At 40.5% G+C, this 19,760-nt stretch overlaps 1 protein-coding gene across 1 annotated transcript in view; it reads right to left on the bottom strand.

Moving 5' to 3' along the window:
• The window catches only part of FBN2 (fibrillin 2), a 1,183,434-nt gene that overhangs the window by 40,946 nt on the left and 1,122,728 nt on the right, over nt 1-19,760 (bottom strand). The window contains exons 54-58 of the mRNA XM_086961117.1: nt 12,549-12,671; nt 12,185-12,316; nt 11,112-11,237; nt 8,988-9,194; nt 3,664-3,789 (exon numbers count right to left, since the gene is read on the bottom strand). Coding sequence (XP_086817243.1) covers nt 3,664-3,789; nt 8,988-9,194; nt 11,112-11,237; nt 12,185-12,316; nt 12,549-12,671 — 714 coding nt within the window. The remainder of the gene's footprint in view (nt 1-3,663; nt 3,790-8,987; nt 9,195-11,111; nt 11,238-12,184; nt 12,317-12,548; nt 12,672-19,760) is intronic.

Genomic DNA, 19,760 nt, shown 5'->3' on the forward strand with positions numbered 1-19,760 from the left:
AACATAGGCCTCTTTAAACAAACAGTGCGCTGCATCTTGAAGAGGGGGGCTGGTTCACCGGGTTTAACTAGTCCATTGTCTGAGTTAGACAAATGGGTTTCTAATGGAGACCATGATTTTCTGATATCACAGGTGAGAAACAAAATGCAAAAGTTTGCCTGTTTCTGGTCTCGCTGGCTGCTGATTATACGGTATCACCGGGAGAAGCCTTTAATCCTTTGTCAGAGTCACAAGCTCACAGTGGAAGTGAACTTTGCCACCATTATTTGCTGCCATTGTTCGCTAAATGACAAACTTCGTGAAACGCGAAAAACATTGTGCTTGAAGTTGCGTGAAAGCATTCCTGCCCGTCCTCGTGGGTGGTTCACTGAGCACAGGCGGCTTTTCCAGCAGAAGTCTGCACAAAAAAAAGAGTAACGCGCGCCACGGAGAGAACATTCCAGACAGTTACGTTTCATTTTCATGCCATGACAGTATGAATTATTAATCCCCACGGTTCCGCATTATCATGATTGCTTGTCTATTACTTGAATAGATGAAGCAAATGCGACTGCCGGAAACCACACCTGCAGGTGATCTTCAGGTCTACCCGATTCTCATGCTTAGGAAATGAGCTTTCTGTACACTGGAAGAAATTTTATTTCACTAGAAGAAATGTTATTGTTCCCCAAAGTACGACTATGCACTCTTAAGTGTATTTGTGTGTAGCTAGCTGATGACAGCATCGCTTGTGCCAGTAGGAGAGCTCTTTCGGGGGGTGGGGGGGAAGGGGCAGTAAGTGGTGGTGTGACATTGTCAAAAAAGTGGAGTAATTGAGTGGGTAACACTAATTTAATGCTGGAAGCTTAATAACCCGTTTCACGTCCCACGCTGGAAAGGTGTAAAGACTGTTTTTAAATCGATAGAGCTTTGTTAATGTACTTGGCAAAATTTTTTATGTGTCACTTTTCATTCAAAATTTGTGGTACTATATTATATCTGAGAAACATACATACTGATTGCCAGCACTTGACCTAGCTTCAAAAACATAACAATAGAAATGTTTCTGACGCTAAGCCCTGATGGCACACGGCATGTATATTGCTCAGAGGTGCGTGGCACTGTCAGGGCCTAGCTTCAGAAACATTTCTATCTACATGTGGTTATATGACATCCCTTTATTATTGTAATGACTGCACCTTCATAATTGCTTTATTAACCTTCTTGCTTCTCAAATTTGCTTGAAAATGCACCATTTACCCACTCTTTTTCAAAATCTTCTCGGGGGAGAACCCCCCAAACACCTCTTATGATGTTTGGGCTACGCTCGCTCGCCATGGTGCACTCTAACAGAAAGTATACGCCTCACCACTTTCAAATGTCACCAGCCACCACTGCGCACAACACAGGACAGCAGAGACTGACTAATGTGACAGATTTTAGTCTGTGATGAATTTTGTTTTATTGGAGGACTGTATTAAATGAAAAGACGAGCCTTGAAAAAGCCCCAGGCTTTAATGCCACATAGGGGGAAAAACAAGTGCTGGCTGGTTTGCTAATTAATGGCAACTTATGAAGTTACTACAGTAAATATATTTGACATCGCATTGGATACATTTCTTGAAGAATGTTAACAAAAAATATTACACAGTACAACATGGATACATTTCATGAAGAATGTTAATAAGAATACTTTCACAGCACAGAGGGATCCTATTCATGATTACTTCTGAAAACAATCAAGGACAATAAAGAGATTCTGAGAAAAATTGTAAAACTAGTCAACCTTGTAAGCTGAATGATTTGAAAATAAGTGCGACATTACTCAACTATGTAAGATTGAATTGAATCTAATTCGCATTTTATCACTTGCTTTAGAATTCTGGGTAAGTACACCTAACAGTTACAAATTAACTTTCAAGAAGGCATAGTTGGCCCTAACCTCAAGAGTGTAATACTTCCCGTGTGACACACAAAATAATGATTATATTAGGCAGGCCAAAGATTGTTGGGCCATACAACTGTTTGGAGGAAATTGTTTCAGGTTCCACTTTTACATTTTAGACGCCCTACCTTGCGGACTAGAATGCCTACTTAGGATTGACTTACTCAATATATATAAGTGGGTGTTCCTGCTTGTCAAAAATGGTTGTTTTGGCAGGCCTGCCTGTAAGTTTAAGAGCTGTAGGTTTAAAAGCTGCTGGTGCTTCATTCTGCAGGTGACATTTAATCTTCCATGCCACTGGTGTCTTTTCTTTAGCATCTACTATGACCTTCCTGAACGTTAAATATGACAATTGGGGAATAGACAATTTTACCACATTTTTGCATTCAGAGCATATACAATGGAAACCGATTGGCAGTGCATGAGCGTGCAGTTAAAAACCCAGCAGCATCAGTCCCACAAAATGAAGGTGGCTAAAAAAGCATTTTCTACAGGAATGAATGAATACAACCACTGTGATGAAAACCAACAGGTAAGTGTTTACTTGTTTTCCAAAAGTCTGTAACTCAACTTATGTTTGCTTCCTAGAGACTGTTTTCCTATAGTAATTAAGCTCACTTGCTCTTCTTTGCCAGTTTTGTTCAGCTGATTACTTTCTTTATATCAGGTCCGGAATGTGTGCTTTTTCTGGAAGGCTTCTGCTTCTTCTTCGTTATAAGACTTTGGGTTAGATATTTGAGAACTTATACTTTTTCAGATATGTAGGGAATGTTATTGTTGTTAATGCAAAGATAATCACTGCTGCATAAGCCAACCTTTAATGTTTTATACCATTGTTATGGTACGCTGGACACAGTACAGCTAGAGGTAGTTCTTCTCAATGCAGTTTAACAGAACCCTGTAACTCATCACTTTAAATAATTCTGAAGTGCGCCAAATAAATTGGGTTTAATTATGCTGGAAATACTGTAATCAATACTCTACTAGTTCGCCCCCACACATCTTTGTCTCAGATTGATTAGCTATTAGCCTTTGGTGATGTGGTTGTTGGACAATTTGCGGAACTGGACAAGCAATCTGGACTACAAGACTAAAGGACTCAACAATTATGAGAAACATTATCCAAAATGCAAATGCAAAGCTACTTAAAATGTTACTATTTCATTTGTATATTAATCTTCCATAACCTGCTATTAGGTGGTCGTTTGAGAGTGATAAGTATGTACCCTATTGATTAAATTAGGCATTTAGATGCATAGTGTTTATAGTGTGCAAACTGATTTCAATTCAATGTAGATTTCCCTTCTTTCAGATCATCTTCAGTATACTCGTGCATGATCTCACATTACCCAAAAGTCAATGCAGGCAGTCATTGAGGTGATTGGAATGAGGCATTAAAGTAATACAAACAAACCTGCCACTACAATAAGCATCTATTCTGAATAAGCAGACACAATGCAGACCCCATTAACACCAATTGGTATTTTAGAGGTAGTATGGATCCCCGTGACACTGAGATGCATATGATTTTAAAAAAAGTCCTATTTGACTCTCATGCTCTCTTCAAGACGACCCTTCTTTGACTATCTTTTTGATCTGGTGATAGGTAATATCTTTTCCACATAACTTACTTTCTGAATAAGGATATGACTATAGAATTCTTATCTTTTCCAATTATTATCTGTAGCAGTCGATTGTATTGCTAAAAGTGTAATAAGGATTTGCAAACTATATCTTACCAATACAAGATGTCCCACTTATGTCAGTGGTGTAGCCAGACTTGCAGAAACATCTGAAGGAGCCCATGGTGTTAATACACTGGCCATTTCGACACAAGTTTGGCATTACTTTACATTCATCAATATCTGTGAATCGAAAGCATGGAACAGTAAAAAAAGGTGTGGCTGTGGTCGGGCATACATCTCTAATCATTATATGCGGAAACATATATACACGATTGAATAACATCTTGCATTTAAAAATGCTGACAGAATAATTTAGTGAGGAAGCATATAACTAGAGGGGTGGAAGAAACTTTATGCCCACCATCAAGTAGAAATTCTCAACATACAAACTTGTCTAAATACATATAGATGCATAGCGAGTTGGGCAGTGTCAGGAAAAGCAAATGCATTTCCCTTGAACTGTTGATTTTTCCTTTAACAATGAACTTGTCTTTTTCTCACTACACTCACTGTACCACTATGTAACTACTGCAGCTCCTAGAAGTCTTGCAGACATCTAGTGCTGCAGTCCAATCTGCTTTATGACAAGGTGCATTTTTGATATACTAAGCGACACATTTACCATACCCTTTCTGCTTTAAAAAAGTTGTCTTGATGACTGGCTTGAGCTGGAAAAGGATTTAATTTGGTATACATTTTTTTGCTTTTCCATAAAAGTGGCACTAATACTGGTTACCATCTATGTGGTCGGTAAGAGAAATGGCGAGAGGCAACCAGCCATCGCAGAAGCAGCAAAACCTGAGGGTCAGTAGTAAGGTACACCACAAATGTGCTCCTACAGCAGCCATAGGCCCCTTGCTTAATGGAAGCGCAGACGAAAAAAACAGCACTGCAGCCACTAAAACCCTCTTGCTAACATAAGTACAAGCTACAACATATCTTGTACGTTTGCTAATAGAAGCATAAATAAATGTGGTTGACTCAGTTCCCATCTGTCTGTCGTCAATAAAAGTACACCTGAGCACTACAAAAATGCTGTGCCTCTACTTTCAGTTTCCTTCACTTGCCCAGCATTAGTTTAACATTTACATACAAGTGACGTGCAGCATCTGAAAAGACAATGAAACCTTCCTATAGTGTCCTGCGGGACATGTTCTAGTGTTCCGGATATGCATGGTGCCACCAGCCACTCCCTGAGGCTTCCACACTCACCCCACACCCATCCATCACAGGTGTCACCAGTCAGGTGACCCTGCCAATAAAAGGGGCCGGGCGCACGGGCCGTGGGCCAGTTGTATGAACAGTAACTGGCTGTCTGCGTGGTTCTTTGTACTGCATGTGGGCCTGGGCCCAAGTCACCACACTGACGATGAGCGGGTCTGACCCCGTGTGTGAGCCAGCAGCAGCAGTTCCTCGGGGAGGGGAGAACTAGCCCAAGTCTGAGGCACCCCTACCCCTGCTGCCAGCAAAACAGATGATTCGCCTCTATTGCTTGTCCAGGAAGATAACAGCAACAAGCGTTGCTGGTGGAGGCCAATAAATACTGCATCGTGCCTCCAAGGTGAGGCATGTAGTGCTGCTTTCATGCCAGTGTGACCGGTGAGGCCTTCCAGCAGGGAAATAGACAGTGGTTCGGAAACTGAATGCCCTGCAGAACTCCCACTGAGCAAAGCCGACACTCCAGCAAGTACAACCCCTGCCCTACCCGGCACAGCGTGAAGTGACTGCACTTAAAGTAAGGAAGCCCCAACAAAGCTGACCACAGAGGCATAGTGTAAGCCAGCACCACTGCCTGGAATAAAAAGGTCTGTAATGCTTCACAACCCTGCCTCTGACAGCCACTGAGCAAGTTCAGTGCCTCACCTCCCTGCTGTGAGCTGCACGTTGCTGGAGAGAGACTTGGCGGTCTAGTGAGTGGCGCACCACGGTCCATGCAAGCTGCTCTCCGCCAGCAGTGGGACTGGGCTGCGCCAGCTCTAACCATCTCAAGGCTGTACCAGCGGGGGTGCTTCTACACAACGCCTAAATGAGCTGCTACGCCCGAGGCATCAGAAAAGCTGCCGTGGCCTGAGGGGAGCGATGGCTGCCGGGCCACCTAACGAAAGCCTGTTGAACTGCATTAAGCGAGCAAGTGGCTCATATGCTTCCCAATGAGAAACAAGCCGCAGATCTCAAGGAGATCACGCAGATCCCTCCTGCAAGTTGCATGCACGAAGCGGCAGCTTAGTTGCCATGACAACAAAATGCAAACAAAATGGCGTCGGACTGTCCACAGTCCAGACGGGCATGTGCATGCTGTCTGCTATGTACAAATGGCAAGAGCAGCCATGTTTGTCCATGCAGACGCGTGCATGAAAGCCCTCGCCAGAATCGATTACAAAAGGTACTCGCAGTAGCAAGTGCAGCGCATGCGCTGCTTTCGCCAGCCAAGACCTAAAAAGCAACAAAAAAGCAATAAACAAGGGAAAGGGCTGCAGATGCTGACTTGGTTTCACATCCTGGCAACAGCTCATCCCTTCAAAGTAAGAACAACGGATGCTCATGGGAAGAGCGTCAAAAAGAATGTAAAATGTAGAACGCACCAGGTGGAGGAAAGATGGGCATACCCTGGGAGAGCAGTAATTAGAAAATAAGTAGAAAAACTTAGTTAGGCGGACAGTTAAACATGGAAGGTCTCTAATGCAGAGCGAGCATCGGTGACTGTCAGGTTGTGAAAATTGCTAGAACGGGGTAAAATTGGGGTTCTGATGCTAGTCCAGAAAAAATAGCTTAAAAACCACTCCAAACTTTCATTTTACCAAAGAACTTTGCTTTGGTCGACATTTACCTGGTTTACTTTACGCACCTATGTGTGAACCCCTTGGTATTTAGCAAGCCTTTTCCTTGTTAAACTCTGACAGGCTTGATCTGCAATAATTGTTTGGAGGAAAAATCTGAATCTAAAGTTGTGTACCTAATCGCACCAGATGTTTGTACAGGGATCATAAACTAACAAAGACCTGATATTTGACGCCTAATTGAGATGTCATGAAAAAGCACATTTACCGGCATGAGAAAATCCTGTGCATAATACCTATATTTATTTTACATTTAAACTGGTTTTTACATTTATGAAATCTTAGGATCAAACGTAAAATGTTCACAAACAGTTGAAGATAGCTAGAAAATATGAGTCCTAACTCAAATGCTCAGTCAACTACGTGTGAAACATGTCATATTGAATGTTTACATTCTTGTCATGACTTTAAGCATGCATATAGCTTTATACAGGGAATGGTGTGAGAAGAGAGCAGTTACAAATTTTCCACACTAAAAATCCAAATGATCTCTGACTTTGGTACTCACATTTTTTCAAAGAAATATCAGACAATGAGTTAGTCTCCTATGGTAACTTTACGTACAATTAGTGATAAATCATTGACTTGGAAGTAAATAGCCAAACAAAGTAGAAAGGGTTTTTCGGTAGCTGTAATGTTTAAAAAGCTGCAAATATTAGAATCCCATACATCTGCCTATGATTCTCAAAGCACTAGGGGCCAGATGTAGGTAAATCCCATTTACCGATTTTGAAATACCGAATTTTACCGATTCGGTATTTCAAAATCGGTAAATGGGATGTAGGTACCAACATCTGGATTTTTTACCGATACCTTGAAATTCGGTATTTACCGATTCGGTAAATACCGAATCGGTATTTGCTATTGAATCCTATGGGCCTTGAAGCCCATAGGATTCAATTTAAATACCGATTCGGTATTTACCGAATCGGTACATGCCCTGAGGGCACGTCTGTCTGTCACATGGCACATGTGTACATGCACAGATGTGCATGTACACAGGAATCGGTATTTTACCATGGATTTGTATTCCATGGTAAAATACCGATTCTGAAAGCCATGTGCCAATGGAAAATTGGCTACCCACATTGCATTTTCGGTAATTTTACCGAATCGGTAAATATTACCGAATCGGTAAATGTACCGATTCGGTAATAATAACGATTCGGTAAAATTACCGAATATGTGCCCCTACATCTCCATAGCCCTTTACCGATCAGAAACGGCCGAAAATCAGTATTTTCGGCCGATTCCGATCGGTAAAGGGCTACCTACATCTGGCCCTCTGGGCCTTATTTACAAGCCCCTTGCACCACCGGTACATCATTTTTTTCCATGTTAAAAGTGACGCTCCTGCAGCAAAAGTGGCTTGTAAATAGGACCCTCAGAATTTTAGGAAATTCCCCAAAATTCACAGCAGCACTCATGGAAAGCAATACAAGCAGTGCACTACCACAAGCATTCCTTCACTAAATGTACTGGAATCACTTGTCCAGACAGCAACACCACCAGTAACCCCTTTGCTAGACACCATGACTTTCAGGAGTCTTCCATTTGTATTATCAACCTCGAATATTTCACCTAATCCAATCGATTTCTGGAGAGGGATTACACAATAGTAACCCAAGCAAAATATTTGCGAATAACCAAAAAGTTCCAACAAACCACATTGATCAATTGACACCCTCCATTTCATGCCTATCGCGCTAAGCATCCTACCTTAAGGCTACAACCCCCTCTAGATCCCAGTTCTATAAAACAAGATCTAGTTAATTACACTTGTAGATTTGTGTTGTGCCCCCAACTTGAATTTAGATGTCTAAAATAATTAGCGGTGGGCAATAAATTCTTCTCCACTGGTGGTGTTTGCAAAGTTTTTGCCATTTTGCGTTCTGCTTGTAATGCAGATTTCTGGGCAAACTCTGTCTACCGCTGTGATTTGGAGTTTTTTTTCATGTGTGGCTCGTGAACTGTAAATTGACAAGTGCAAGTAGAAATTGGCATCCCCATTGCGATTTTTCGGGCACTGGGAGGGCACTCAATGAGATTTTCTCAACAGTGCCGTTGCGATCTTTTGCGGTGAGAAAGCTGTTGCTCGAGTAGAAAATCTACTCGAGTGGCAGCAAAGAAGCAGCTTCCTCTGGTGTGCTGCGTAGTGCAGTTTGAGTTGCATGGAACAAGCTCCTGGCGCTAACAATTAGCCCAAGCAGTAGGATGTGCCAAATTCCACCCGTTAACTGAACTCCTTAGAACCTCATGGAGTTTTTATTTAACTCCGTGAATTACGCCCACCCCTGAAAAAGAACAGAATTAGGCCCAATTTTCCGGTCTTTAAGAGAACAGATGAATGTCATTTAAAAAGCAATCATTTTACAGCACATTTTGAGACACACTGGTGGTTGTACCTTTCCAGCATTATGCATGGCAAAAAGCTACTTATAGGTGCGACACAAACATTACAGCTAGACTTAAAACCTTCTTTGCCTCAAGGTAAATATTGTATATATGGTTGCTCTTCAATCAACAATCACTAGTCCACACCTTTTCCATCTGTGTTGTAGCCTGGGCCGTGTGGGCAGATTTTCTTGTACTGAACAGTTCCAGGGAGTGGGCAAATCTCACACTGGTTACCCCAGCCTCGCCCACCATCACAGCAGCACTCTGACTTGGTGACAAGGTTACGGCTACTGGAAGCCATCTGACACATTGTCTGCAACACCTCCGAGAAGCAAAAGCCTTGGCGGTTGTCTGTTGGAAGAAAACAGGATTAGCAGAGTGAGTGCATGTGGATTTGAATCTGAAGTAACACTTCCACTAATGTGATCGGCTTCACATTTAAAAGTTATCATTACTACTTGATCAGAATGCTTGCTCTACTTATATAACACTGGTATATAAAGAGAAGAAATTGTGACCTCTAGAAAAATGCTGTGTGATAATGCTTAGTTACAACATTTTTAATAAATGCAGTACATTTTCTTGTATTAAGAAATAAAAATCACTAAGACAGAGGGCAAGAGGGAGGCAATATTAGAAAAAAAGATTCAGTAATGCAGAAGCAGATCTGTAAATTCCCCTTATACACACAGACCATGTATGCATGATTGGTGCTTCTCTGCTGGTAGTACAGTTCTAGATGTTTTCAAATTACAGCAAATGTTGCCAAGGTTTTGTACAGTTACCACTCATTCATAGAGTCAATCACCATTTTTACCCAAGGGCTAGTCTGTGTAGTGCACTTGTTCCATTACAGCCTGCAGTACAGTTATATGCTGCACTTTCCCAGGCCGCAACAGATGAAAACTGCACAGTGCAGATTCTGCGCTGGAATTTATCCGCCACCAGCTCTCAACACCATGTCCGCTGACTTCTTCCATGCTTGAAACAGATAGTAATAGGCCAACTACGTAAAACTTTAATATAATAATGCAATGCATCCCTTGGAGATACTTTACAATAATGTAACAGGCTGAAATGATTCAATGTATATAATGCATCAGCTGAAATGTAATTCATAAGTCTTTTCAATGTCATGTACTCCTGTTGTCCACAATACAATGTAATATTCACAGTGCTACCAGAAAACATTTTATAGTAATTTCTTGTACTCTCAGACACAACATAGTACCATAGCCTTGTAGGTGGTCAGGCGGTGTCCCACAAATGTGCAATCTATTGTATTACATCATTAACAGAGACAGCACAACCCATTACAAAGAACTTCCATTACGTTTATGTGTATAACACAGTACCATAGTTTACGGTTTTGTTAGCAAAGCAATTTTCCCTGACAGTACAGCAAACACCTTGCACAGTCCAACAGTCACACATTAGAAAGTCCACTCACATGCTGAAGTACATACCACAGTATGGCAAAATCAAATACAAATGTGAAAGCATATTTCGGATGTCTGTGGTTTTCTTTGGAACAAATTATTTATTATAGTGATATCTTTTAAGGCCTGAGTTGCACCTGACGTTACCAATAGTTCGCAGATCTTTATCCATGTGGTTCACCCTAGTGATGCCCGCCATCTGCAGTGATCTATTGGAAGGAACCTTCTTTAGTTTGTGACAGAGCCTCAAGGAATTTGCCATGTAGTGACATTGTGGTACATGTCCAATAAGTCACAGGAGGGTTACTCAAATTTTTTTTATTTAAAGAGGATTCAAGTCTGAATGGTAATTTCTGAATCAGGAAATATTGCTGAGTGATCTATAGGAAACAACCTTCTTTGGTTTGCGGCAACACCTCCAGCACTTTGATGTTTAATCAACTTGTGGTAAATGATTAGGAAGTCACATGCAGATTTACCTCAAAAACCATAGATGTGTAAATGAAAATTCATTCATAGAAAAAGGTTTCAAGTCGGGAAGGTAATGTTTAAAACAAGTTGATACAGTTTCTCTGAAAACAGGTGTACTTTGGTATTGGGGGATATCAAAACGTTAAGGTGATGGCTTAACAGTTGAAAGTAACACTGTTCTTTCTAAAATGGTTAGATTCTGGTAATTTGATATCATCTATACAAGAACCATGTAGAAGAAAAGCAGTTCACGTTACATCTTATTATAAGAGTACATACTTATTGGAATCAAAAACAAACTACCTTACAGCCTAATACATAAACAAAGAGTGCAATCAAGGATGGGGAAATACCTTACCTAGACACTCAGTGCCCGAGGGGGTCGTTTGAAATCCTTCATTGCAGTCACATTTGTAGCTTCCAATTACATTGATACATCGACCATTCTCGCAAATTCCTGGCTTGGTGCGGCACTCATTCTCATCTATGTTTCAAGAATAGGAGAGATAAATGAAGGGAGAACGAGAGAGGGCAGAAGCACATGTGTTTGATATCTAAATGAAATTAGCTGCACAAACCAATAGGTCAGAATTACAGTTTGAAGCCAAACTAGGAGTTGTCACACATAGTTCTTCTCCATGTTTTATTATTATTTAGAGTAACTATTGGCTAAGGGAGCAAAGTCCTAGGTCTTTAGTGTCATAGCACTCAATTCAAAAGACAATAGTGAAGACTTGCCAATGCTAAATTACTTCTAATATTGGAGTAAATTTTAAACTTTCACAGGAATTGAAAAAGGATGCCAGATCTACTTCAGGGGATGTGCTTCTGCAAATGTACTGAAGTACTTCAAAGTATAACAATACTCTTGTATAAATTACACTAGGTAGAAACCTGTGCATGCATGCATAAACATGGGAGAAGTGAGCTTTTGAACATGTCATCTTTTTCATCCCACAGGATAAATACATCCTAAAAGTCAATAATTCCTGTCTTTGATAGCAACAAATCTATGTGTGCTTTTAGGGTGGAAACTAACTGTGGGTCTGAGGTCTTGCAAACTGCTCCACTCACAATCGCGCAGAATGCTCTGAACCCCTCACATAACTTTGAATGTGAGAATGTGTTAATTCGTCCATAATGACATACCTTTTCTGCATTTCTAAGTGCACCTTAGTAGTGTAAAATTCATGAGTCCTGATTCTGTGAATTAGGATTTCTATTTTCCATGTATAATGTGCATTTTGTGTGCATCTGATGTGATCTTTGAATCATACTCATCTATGGACTCTTGCTATTATAAAGTACATTATTGCTAGCTGATATTAAATACAAGTGGCCACTTCGTTTGCATCTAGAATCTTTGAAAAAAGCAACCTATATGGTTATGATTTAATTAACTAAAACTATGATTTTGTAGTTAAAGCTTACCCATGCATCCCTCTCCATCAGGCCTGCGAGTCATTCCAGGTGGGCATATGCACATGAATGTACCTATGAGATTCTTGCAGAGCATTCCCTTTGAATCACAGTCATGAAGCCCCTCTGAGCATTCGTCAAGGTCTACAAAACACAATAATTGAAAGTTTTCACAGTTAGACAATCTAGTTTAGGTTTGGTTAAGTATATGGTTAGTTTTTTCAGTCATGCGACATGGTGAAACAATGTTAAAGGTTTCATTCAGTTACACATTCAGTTTCACCAGGCAAAGTTGCGGACTTTCACAAAGGAAAATACATAGAATGACAAAGAAACACAGTTAAAGTATGCCTCACTCTAAAGAAGACAAGATTACCTTTGCACATTTTTCCGTCATCTCTCAGTGCATATCCAGCAGGGCATGTGCATTCATAAGCACCATAGGTATTAATACATCGAAATGCACAAAGCAAGGGGTTCTGAGCACACTCATTGATATCTGTTAAGAGGAAAGACATAATCAATGTTACCAGTAATACAACTCTTTGTCTAACCCAAATGCATCTATGAGATGCTCTTGTTATTACATTATAATTCATGGTGGCATTCCTGTAACTATGACAAACATCTTCCATGTAAATATTTATTATATAATTTACAAGTGTTAATGTGCATGTTTTTTATGGATTTACATGTTTCCAGTACACTGATACAAAATGTGGCTAGATACATGAAGAAACACCTTAACTCAAAATAGCCATTGATCTCTCAATTAGCCCCTTCACACAAAGCAAAGCCTCAGTCACATTGTGCCTCTTTGTGCACTCTGGCTCTCAATTTTGAGAAGCAAAAGAATCACAGATGGCAAGACACATGGAAACAAACGCAACCACACTGAACACAAAAACCCACATAAATCCTAATGTTGAGGTTTAAAAAATTCATTATAGTGGAGAACAGGAAGTACTGGATTTTGTTTTCTTACCCAACTATGATTGACAAGGGCCTACTTTTCAATTTAATCTAATTTATTCAAATCCCTTTTTAATGCCTTCCAGGAGTAGAATTCAGGATATCCTATATTTGACATAAATAATCTTGCAAGGCCTACACTCACTGGTACAATGTGTCTATCGTTACATGCTATTCTTCGCCATAGGTGGATGAGGAATGATCTCCTGTATACCATCTACCATTTGCCCCTTTAGGATAGGTGTGGCCAGCAATAAACCGCAAGTAAGTGAGCAAAGGCCAGATTTTTGGGATATCATCATGGAAAAAATGTACATACATTGAAAATTGTTTACCTAGTCACAGTTAATCAAGATAATCTGGCACCATTTTTTCCCACCAGGAACCTGCCTTAGAACGGTGACCTTAATACTAGGAAATATTCCCTTACTGATTCGCCCTTTCAACTTTCACTGGACTGGTTCGATAAGGCACAGATACTGATATCCTCCTCATATTCGACGAATAAACCCTTTTGCAGAAGGAATACTCCTAGTCTTCCATCGAGTGAAAAGTATAGTGTTTGACTGTGAAGAAACATCTTTTGATCCTTTGGAGCTCAGCAATTTCAGGCTCATCCCTAATATATGACTTGCTTCCAAAGTAATTAAGAGAGCAACAGTTATGCAGATCTAAGATTCCCTGGAAAATACCCCTGCCAACCTCCTGTCGAAGCTGGGGTTCAGACCAAATCAGTCCGTGGATTGATCAGGAACAAAAATAGTTTTTGGTCTTTTTCTCCTATCTTTAGCATTTGGCATCATGAGCTACCAGGTCTTCCTCAAGAGGCTAGTCTCCATTGTCTGTGTCACTTCCTCCCGTCACATGCAAATTATGCACTGTTATATATTAATATGCTCTCTCTTCTTATTGAAGGAACTTCCAGTAGTTGGCCAGTTCAACAGTGATGATAAAAAAATATTTCTTTTGGTCACAATAGAAGAAGTTATACTCTAGCACCTGCCTGACTGATAAAGAGAGATCCAGGAATGAGTGTTTTTATTTCCATGCAAAACACACAATGACCATTGCTATCAGAAAAACTAGAACCTATGTTTTTCAGCGAAGAGGGTCAAAGAACCTGTAGTGATATCCAGCAAAATGAAATGGATTCTAAAATATCAAATTATTGTTACATTATTTACTCTCTTAGACCTATTGCTCATATTGAAAGAGACTGTACCTCAACTTTCTTTTAAAGTGTATCCCACTGAGAAGAGCAGTCTCATTATCTCCAGCTATGACTGTAGAAGCATTCTCTACTGCAGTCATTCTACTATGCTGCCCTTCAATGACCAGATAGTCAATGGACTCCAAAAACCAATACCACATTAAGGAGATAAGGAAATAGCTGTATTAGCCTATGCTGCAGACAGAAACCCCTTCAACATTGATTGCTGTTCTGTGAGTGCTACAGCATAGGAGGCATCCACACAGAGCCAGAACGGGAGGCAGATCTTTCTCCTACATCGCAGCCAAGACCTGGAATGAACTCCCTCTCAGCCGCAGATGAAGCCTTACACTGCAAACCTTCGGAAAAGACCTCAAGACCTGGCTCTTCGGATGACATCGGAGCTGCCTGAACCCCCTCCCGCCATCGCCTTGCGACCCTTGTGGGTGAGTAGTGCACTTTATAAATCCCGGATTGATTGATTGATTGATGGAGGCACTAGCCATAGAATGTTTATGCAAAATAAATATTTGGTAAAAGGGATGTTTTGTATGTGAGTTGTTTTTCTTAGTCTGAATATTTCCTATACATTTGCTCATGTATTGTGTGCTTCATTGTAAACATTTTACTGCATTTTTTGTCTGGGTGATTGCTGTAAGCTCAGAACAGAATCTTCCAGGAAAAATGTGAACAGTGTCATTGGTGATACCATCCATGGAAGTGGGATGTTTAAAGCCTAATAGAAAAGGTCTACAGGGTTGTATACGTTGAGAGTTCAGAGAAATAGAATGAGCTTATAAAGAGGCAGTGAATATGAACTGAGCATGAAGACTGGAAGGAGCAGCTCCAAATGGCGCTGTCAGTTGAGAGCTGAGAGTCCAGAGAAATAGAATGACCTGAGAGAGAAGCAGTGAATAAGAACTGAGCCTGGAAGAAGCTGTGGCTGTTTCTCTCATAAAGCTACCCCAAACCATCCCATTGCTAGTCATGATGAAAGTCCAAGCTGTCTGAAAAACATCTCCCAGATTCAGACAACCATCACTTCTAACAATGTTGTGTTGTAAGGAGAGAGATAAACCTCTTATAAAAGAATAGAATGGACGTCAGGAACCTTATTGAAGGAACACTATTGAATGGTAAAACCATGCTCTACAATAGGTGCTAAATAACTATCAGTGCAAGAAAATACACACTCAAAGGGGATCATTACGATGTCGGGCAGAAAGCCTCCACCTGACACCGACTCGGGACAGACCGACTTGCCGTCAGCAGTTTCAATCACTCGATTTCGATTACGATGAGACCAAACACTGTACGGTCAGATTCCTTTTGTTTCCTATGGGAGCTTTTGTTAATCCAGAGAACGGGCCTCAAAAGAGACTCCTATGGAGAAATGGGGTGTGTGTGGAAAGCCCTGCACCCTGTGGCAGACACCCCATGTTGCCTGGCACACAGTGCAGGGTTTTATAGGTGGGTACCCTAGGTACCCCCTTGGCCACCAACCATAGGCTGTGGGGGTTAGGGGGCCCTGCCAGGGGCCCCCAATATCACTTTCCGACAGCCTTTCCATGTTAGACAGGCCGGCTCGGAAAGGCTGTTGGAAACCAACATCGTAATCTTGACGGCAGAAACGCCATCCATTGGGTGTTAAGGTGCAGTTACGACTGATAGGAATACTCCGCGAGTCGGTCAGAACCAAGTCGCACTGACCTGGCGGTTTACGGTCCGACCACAAACATTATAATCAAGCGGTCATGCTGTAATCCGACGGATTCGGTCCGAAGATTCTGACTGTCGGTAGGAGGCTTTCCGCTCGACATCGCAATGAGCCCCAAAGTGTCAGGTGGTTAAACAGTAATTATTGGGCTAGTATTATACATAGGCAGGTATTGTGCTGATAACAGAATATTTCAGTCTGCCATTACAAAGAAGGTAAAGTGTTGAGGCAAATATGAATGAAATATATATCATCATCAAATCAAGCCAGGACAAAGTTATCAGTCACAGGGCACATTGTTGAAATTTTCAGTAGCTAATAGTAAATAACCACCCAAGGCGACCTATCTTGTTGATGCGAGAATTCCTTCAAGTTTCTTTCAGTCACAACGTGATGAAATGGTAGAAGAATGTAAAAGTGTAATCCCCACCTAAGTAGTCTGAATTACCACTAAAATAAAAGTGTGTGGATCTGTTGACTGTAGTCAGTTGTCAAGGAAACTTGCATACTTGGAACTTCCACTTTCTGAACAAATATATGGTACACTACCTCCATCACCTTACAGTGTACATTGAGAACACTGTTCCTAAGTGATTGAGACAAGATGAAGATGAATGTTTATAGAAAGCTGAAATACATTTGCATCCACAAGGAACTCTTAATTGAGAAATGAAACTGGGACTGAGTTGGGTTTGGAAATGGAGTTAACCTGTACATGAAAGAGATTGGCATTGCTGGTAAATAGTGTCTTGGGACTTTGCATTTCTCAGGAGCAAAGCTCTTTAAAACAGGAGCTGGGTGCACGGTAAAGGGGTTCTGAAGAAATGTAGACAACCATGAATATGTTAGGCTATTGTTCCCCATCATCAGCCTGAGTAAATTGAAATGTAGAATGATGAAGAGGAATGCAATTTTCTTAGATCAGCAGATAATCTTGCCCAGTTTTTTAGAAGTGCAGAACGTCCTTGGCTTGACATTCCCTCCTCTGCTCAATAAGATGTTTTACTGGGTGACTTAGACTTAGGGATAATTTTGACTTTGGTCTCCTTGCACTGGGTAGATTCTTTCATCAGTACAGCAGACCTGTCCGGCCCTGTAAGCACACTGTCTGTGGCACTTCGAGTTGAGGTCTGAAAACAAGGCTTTTGCAGGGTAAGACAGTGCTGAACATATTTGTATTTGACATTGTCTACTAGTTGTATGATCTTTTTCATAATATTATTGTTTTTATCTATACAGACTTTTCTGTTGAGTGATATCCAACATTCTTGCTTCTTATGAATGCTACACACCTCTTATTATGGAATGAGAATGTCAGAAATATGTTGACCTGAGTATTACGACTGGGTGGAAGTCATATCACCATAATAATTTTTAATATAATCATTGGGGTGACTTAATAAAGTATTTTGTACTCCACCAAGAGGTATTTTTAATCTTCACACTGTTCACACCACACTCTACTGTTCTAATCTACACCTAATAGAGTTTGTAAACCATCAGAAAAAGCTCCTCCCGAGTGAAATTTGCAGCCCACACCCCCAAACCTTTGGGTAGGAGTGTGAGAAGGAACCTTATAATGAAGCATCCCACCTAAGGGTTGATGAGGGTTATTGTCCTTAACACAAAAACTTTCAGGCCACATGGGTTTGTGTCCAAACCAATGTGATTGGTCCCCTGTGATGCATTTATTGTGTGTTTTGATCATTTTTGTGGCCTAAGGTTTGCATTCTGAATTGTTAAGTATTTCTTCTAACTAGGTCTGCATCTAGGTCCTTATTTAGACACTAGTGGTAGTAGTTACATAAGTGTACAGTAATTATGCATGTGTTTTTTACTAGTGCCAATTTCAATCAAAGAGCAGACCTTGCTGGCATCCCGCATTTTTTTTTACCATCAGCTGTCAGCTGGTGTCACAACAAAGCAAAGAATATGCCAAACCAAAATGGGCACACATTCTGGTAGTGCACGTTATTTCCCACTTTTTGTCCACAATACTAAACTAGGAGTTAATTAACAGTGCGAAGGTAGTACTACAGGTAATTCCACCATGCAGTTTTAGTGCCCAATTTAGCACTAGGTTTTACATGAAGGGTCTTAGTCTATTTCTTGAAAGGTTTTTCCTCAGCCTCCATGAAACCCTGCAACAAGATCTCGGCTTATGCCCAATTCATGACATAGGAGTCTGGCAACAAAACAAAAAAAAATATCCATGTTGCTAAAATGCCAGCCTGCTGCTCGAAGTGGCGATATCACAAACCAGAATTGTTGGAGCACCAAGCCACATCCAATCTCTGTTTTCTGATCAGCTCTTTAAGCGAGCAGCAACTATTTGAGGAACTTGATTAAACTTATTCTAAAGAATTCAGATTAATTTAATCTTGGGGCTGTTATTATCATAACATGCCCTTGATCAGAGTAGCTGGATGCCTAATGAATTGCTCTTCTCACTACATGCAAGGTGTTGGCTACTTCATCAGGCAACCACTACCTGTAACTCGATTGACTCTGCAGATAGGGTGGGAAATCCGAATAGACCAGCTCCAGAAATTAGCACATCCATTCCTGGATAACCACTACACTTTTGCAAGGACTTCTGAGAAAACCATTGCCATAAAGTGTTTGGTTGTTGGTTACACAGACGATGCAGTAATACATGAGGAAATGTCCCTGGTGGGTGCAGGATTCAAGAATAATAGTGGATGATCTATCTTTACCCGGGACACAGGTACTTGTAAATAGTTGGAGACAACTGTTTCCCAAACTATAGATTCTAAAGTGTTTGTAGGTTCATATAGCATGTTGGTCTTACATGGAGTACAGAATAGGAGCTTATGAAATAGATCAGAGTTTTCCTTGGATTTTCTTTATGATGCTCAGAAGACTCCAAATGTGCTACTGGTTGTCCTTTGGGAATTGTCTGGTTGACATAAGAACAGGAAGACGTTTGCCCCCATTCTCTAAGTCTTTGGGTGCTTTATCTGACTCACTTGTCCCACACTCGGTTGTCAGGACATGCAGCAATGGTAGTGCCCATCTGGCATTTGCAAGCCTTATGGAGTTTAAACCTAGCATTTGCCATTGGAAGCCACAAACACAACAAACAGAAAATTTACATAAAAGGAGAAAATGCTGAGAAAAACTCAGCATTGTTCTAAATCTCTGAACTCAAAAAACACAGCTTACATAATGAGTGGCATCTTATGTACCATTAGAAAATGCTTGTAAACTAGACTGGCAGTATCAGTACAGTTATTTGTATAATATGGTAATTCCATACAGATTTCAAGTCAAAATAAGAAGGAAATATATTAGAAGGTCAAAATATCTGGGACTAAATATCAAGAAAACAAAATATCTTAGAGGCAAGCTATGTAAGTATGCATAGATGTAACTTAACTCCACATCTTCACATTGTGAAGATTACCATTGACGCACATGCATGTTAAGAACAATATAGTAAACTTATACCTTTCTATACATGTCTACATTCACAATATTTTGTTCTTGATATTTAGGACTCAATATTTTGGACCCTTAATATTGTTTCCTTGATAATTTGGTTAAAAACATCCCATATGCCCTTACCACATCTCTCAGGCTCAAGACTTGGATCAAGTTGATAGGACCTAACTTAAAACTTGCTTTGATAGGTAAAAACATTTTTGAATTCATGGTTACCTAATGCT

Source organism: Lissotriton vulgaris, chromosome 3_1 (assembly GCF_964263255.1).
Source record: "Lissotriton vulgaris chromosome 3_1, aLisVul1.2, whole genome shotgun sequence".
Lineage (NCBI taxonomy): Eukaryota > Metazoa > Chordata > Amphibia > Caudata > Salamandridae > Lissotriton > Lissotriton vulgaris.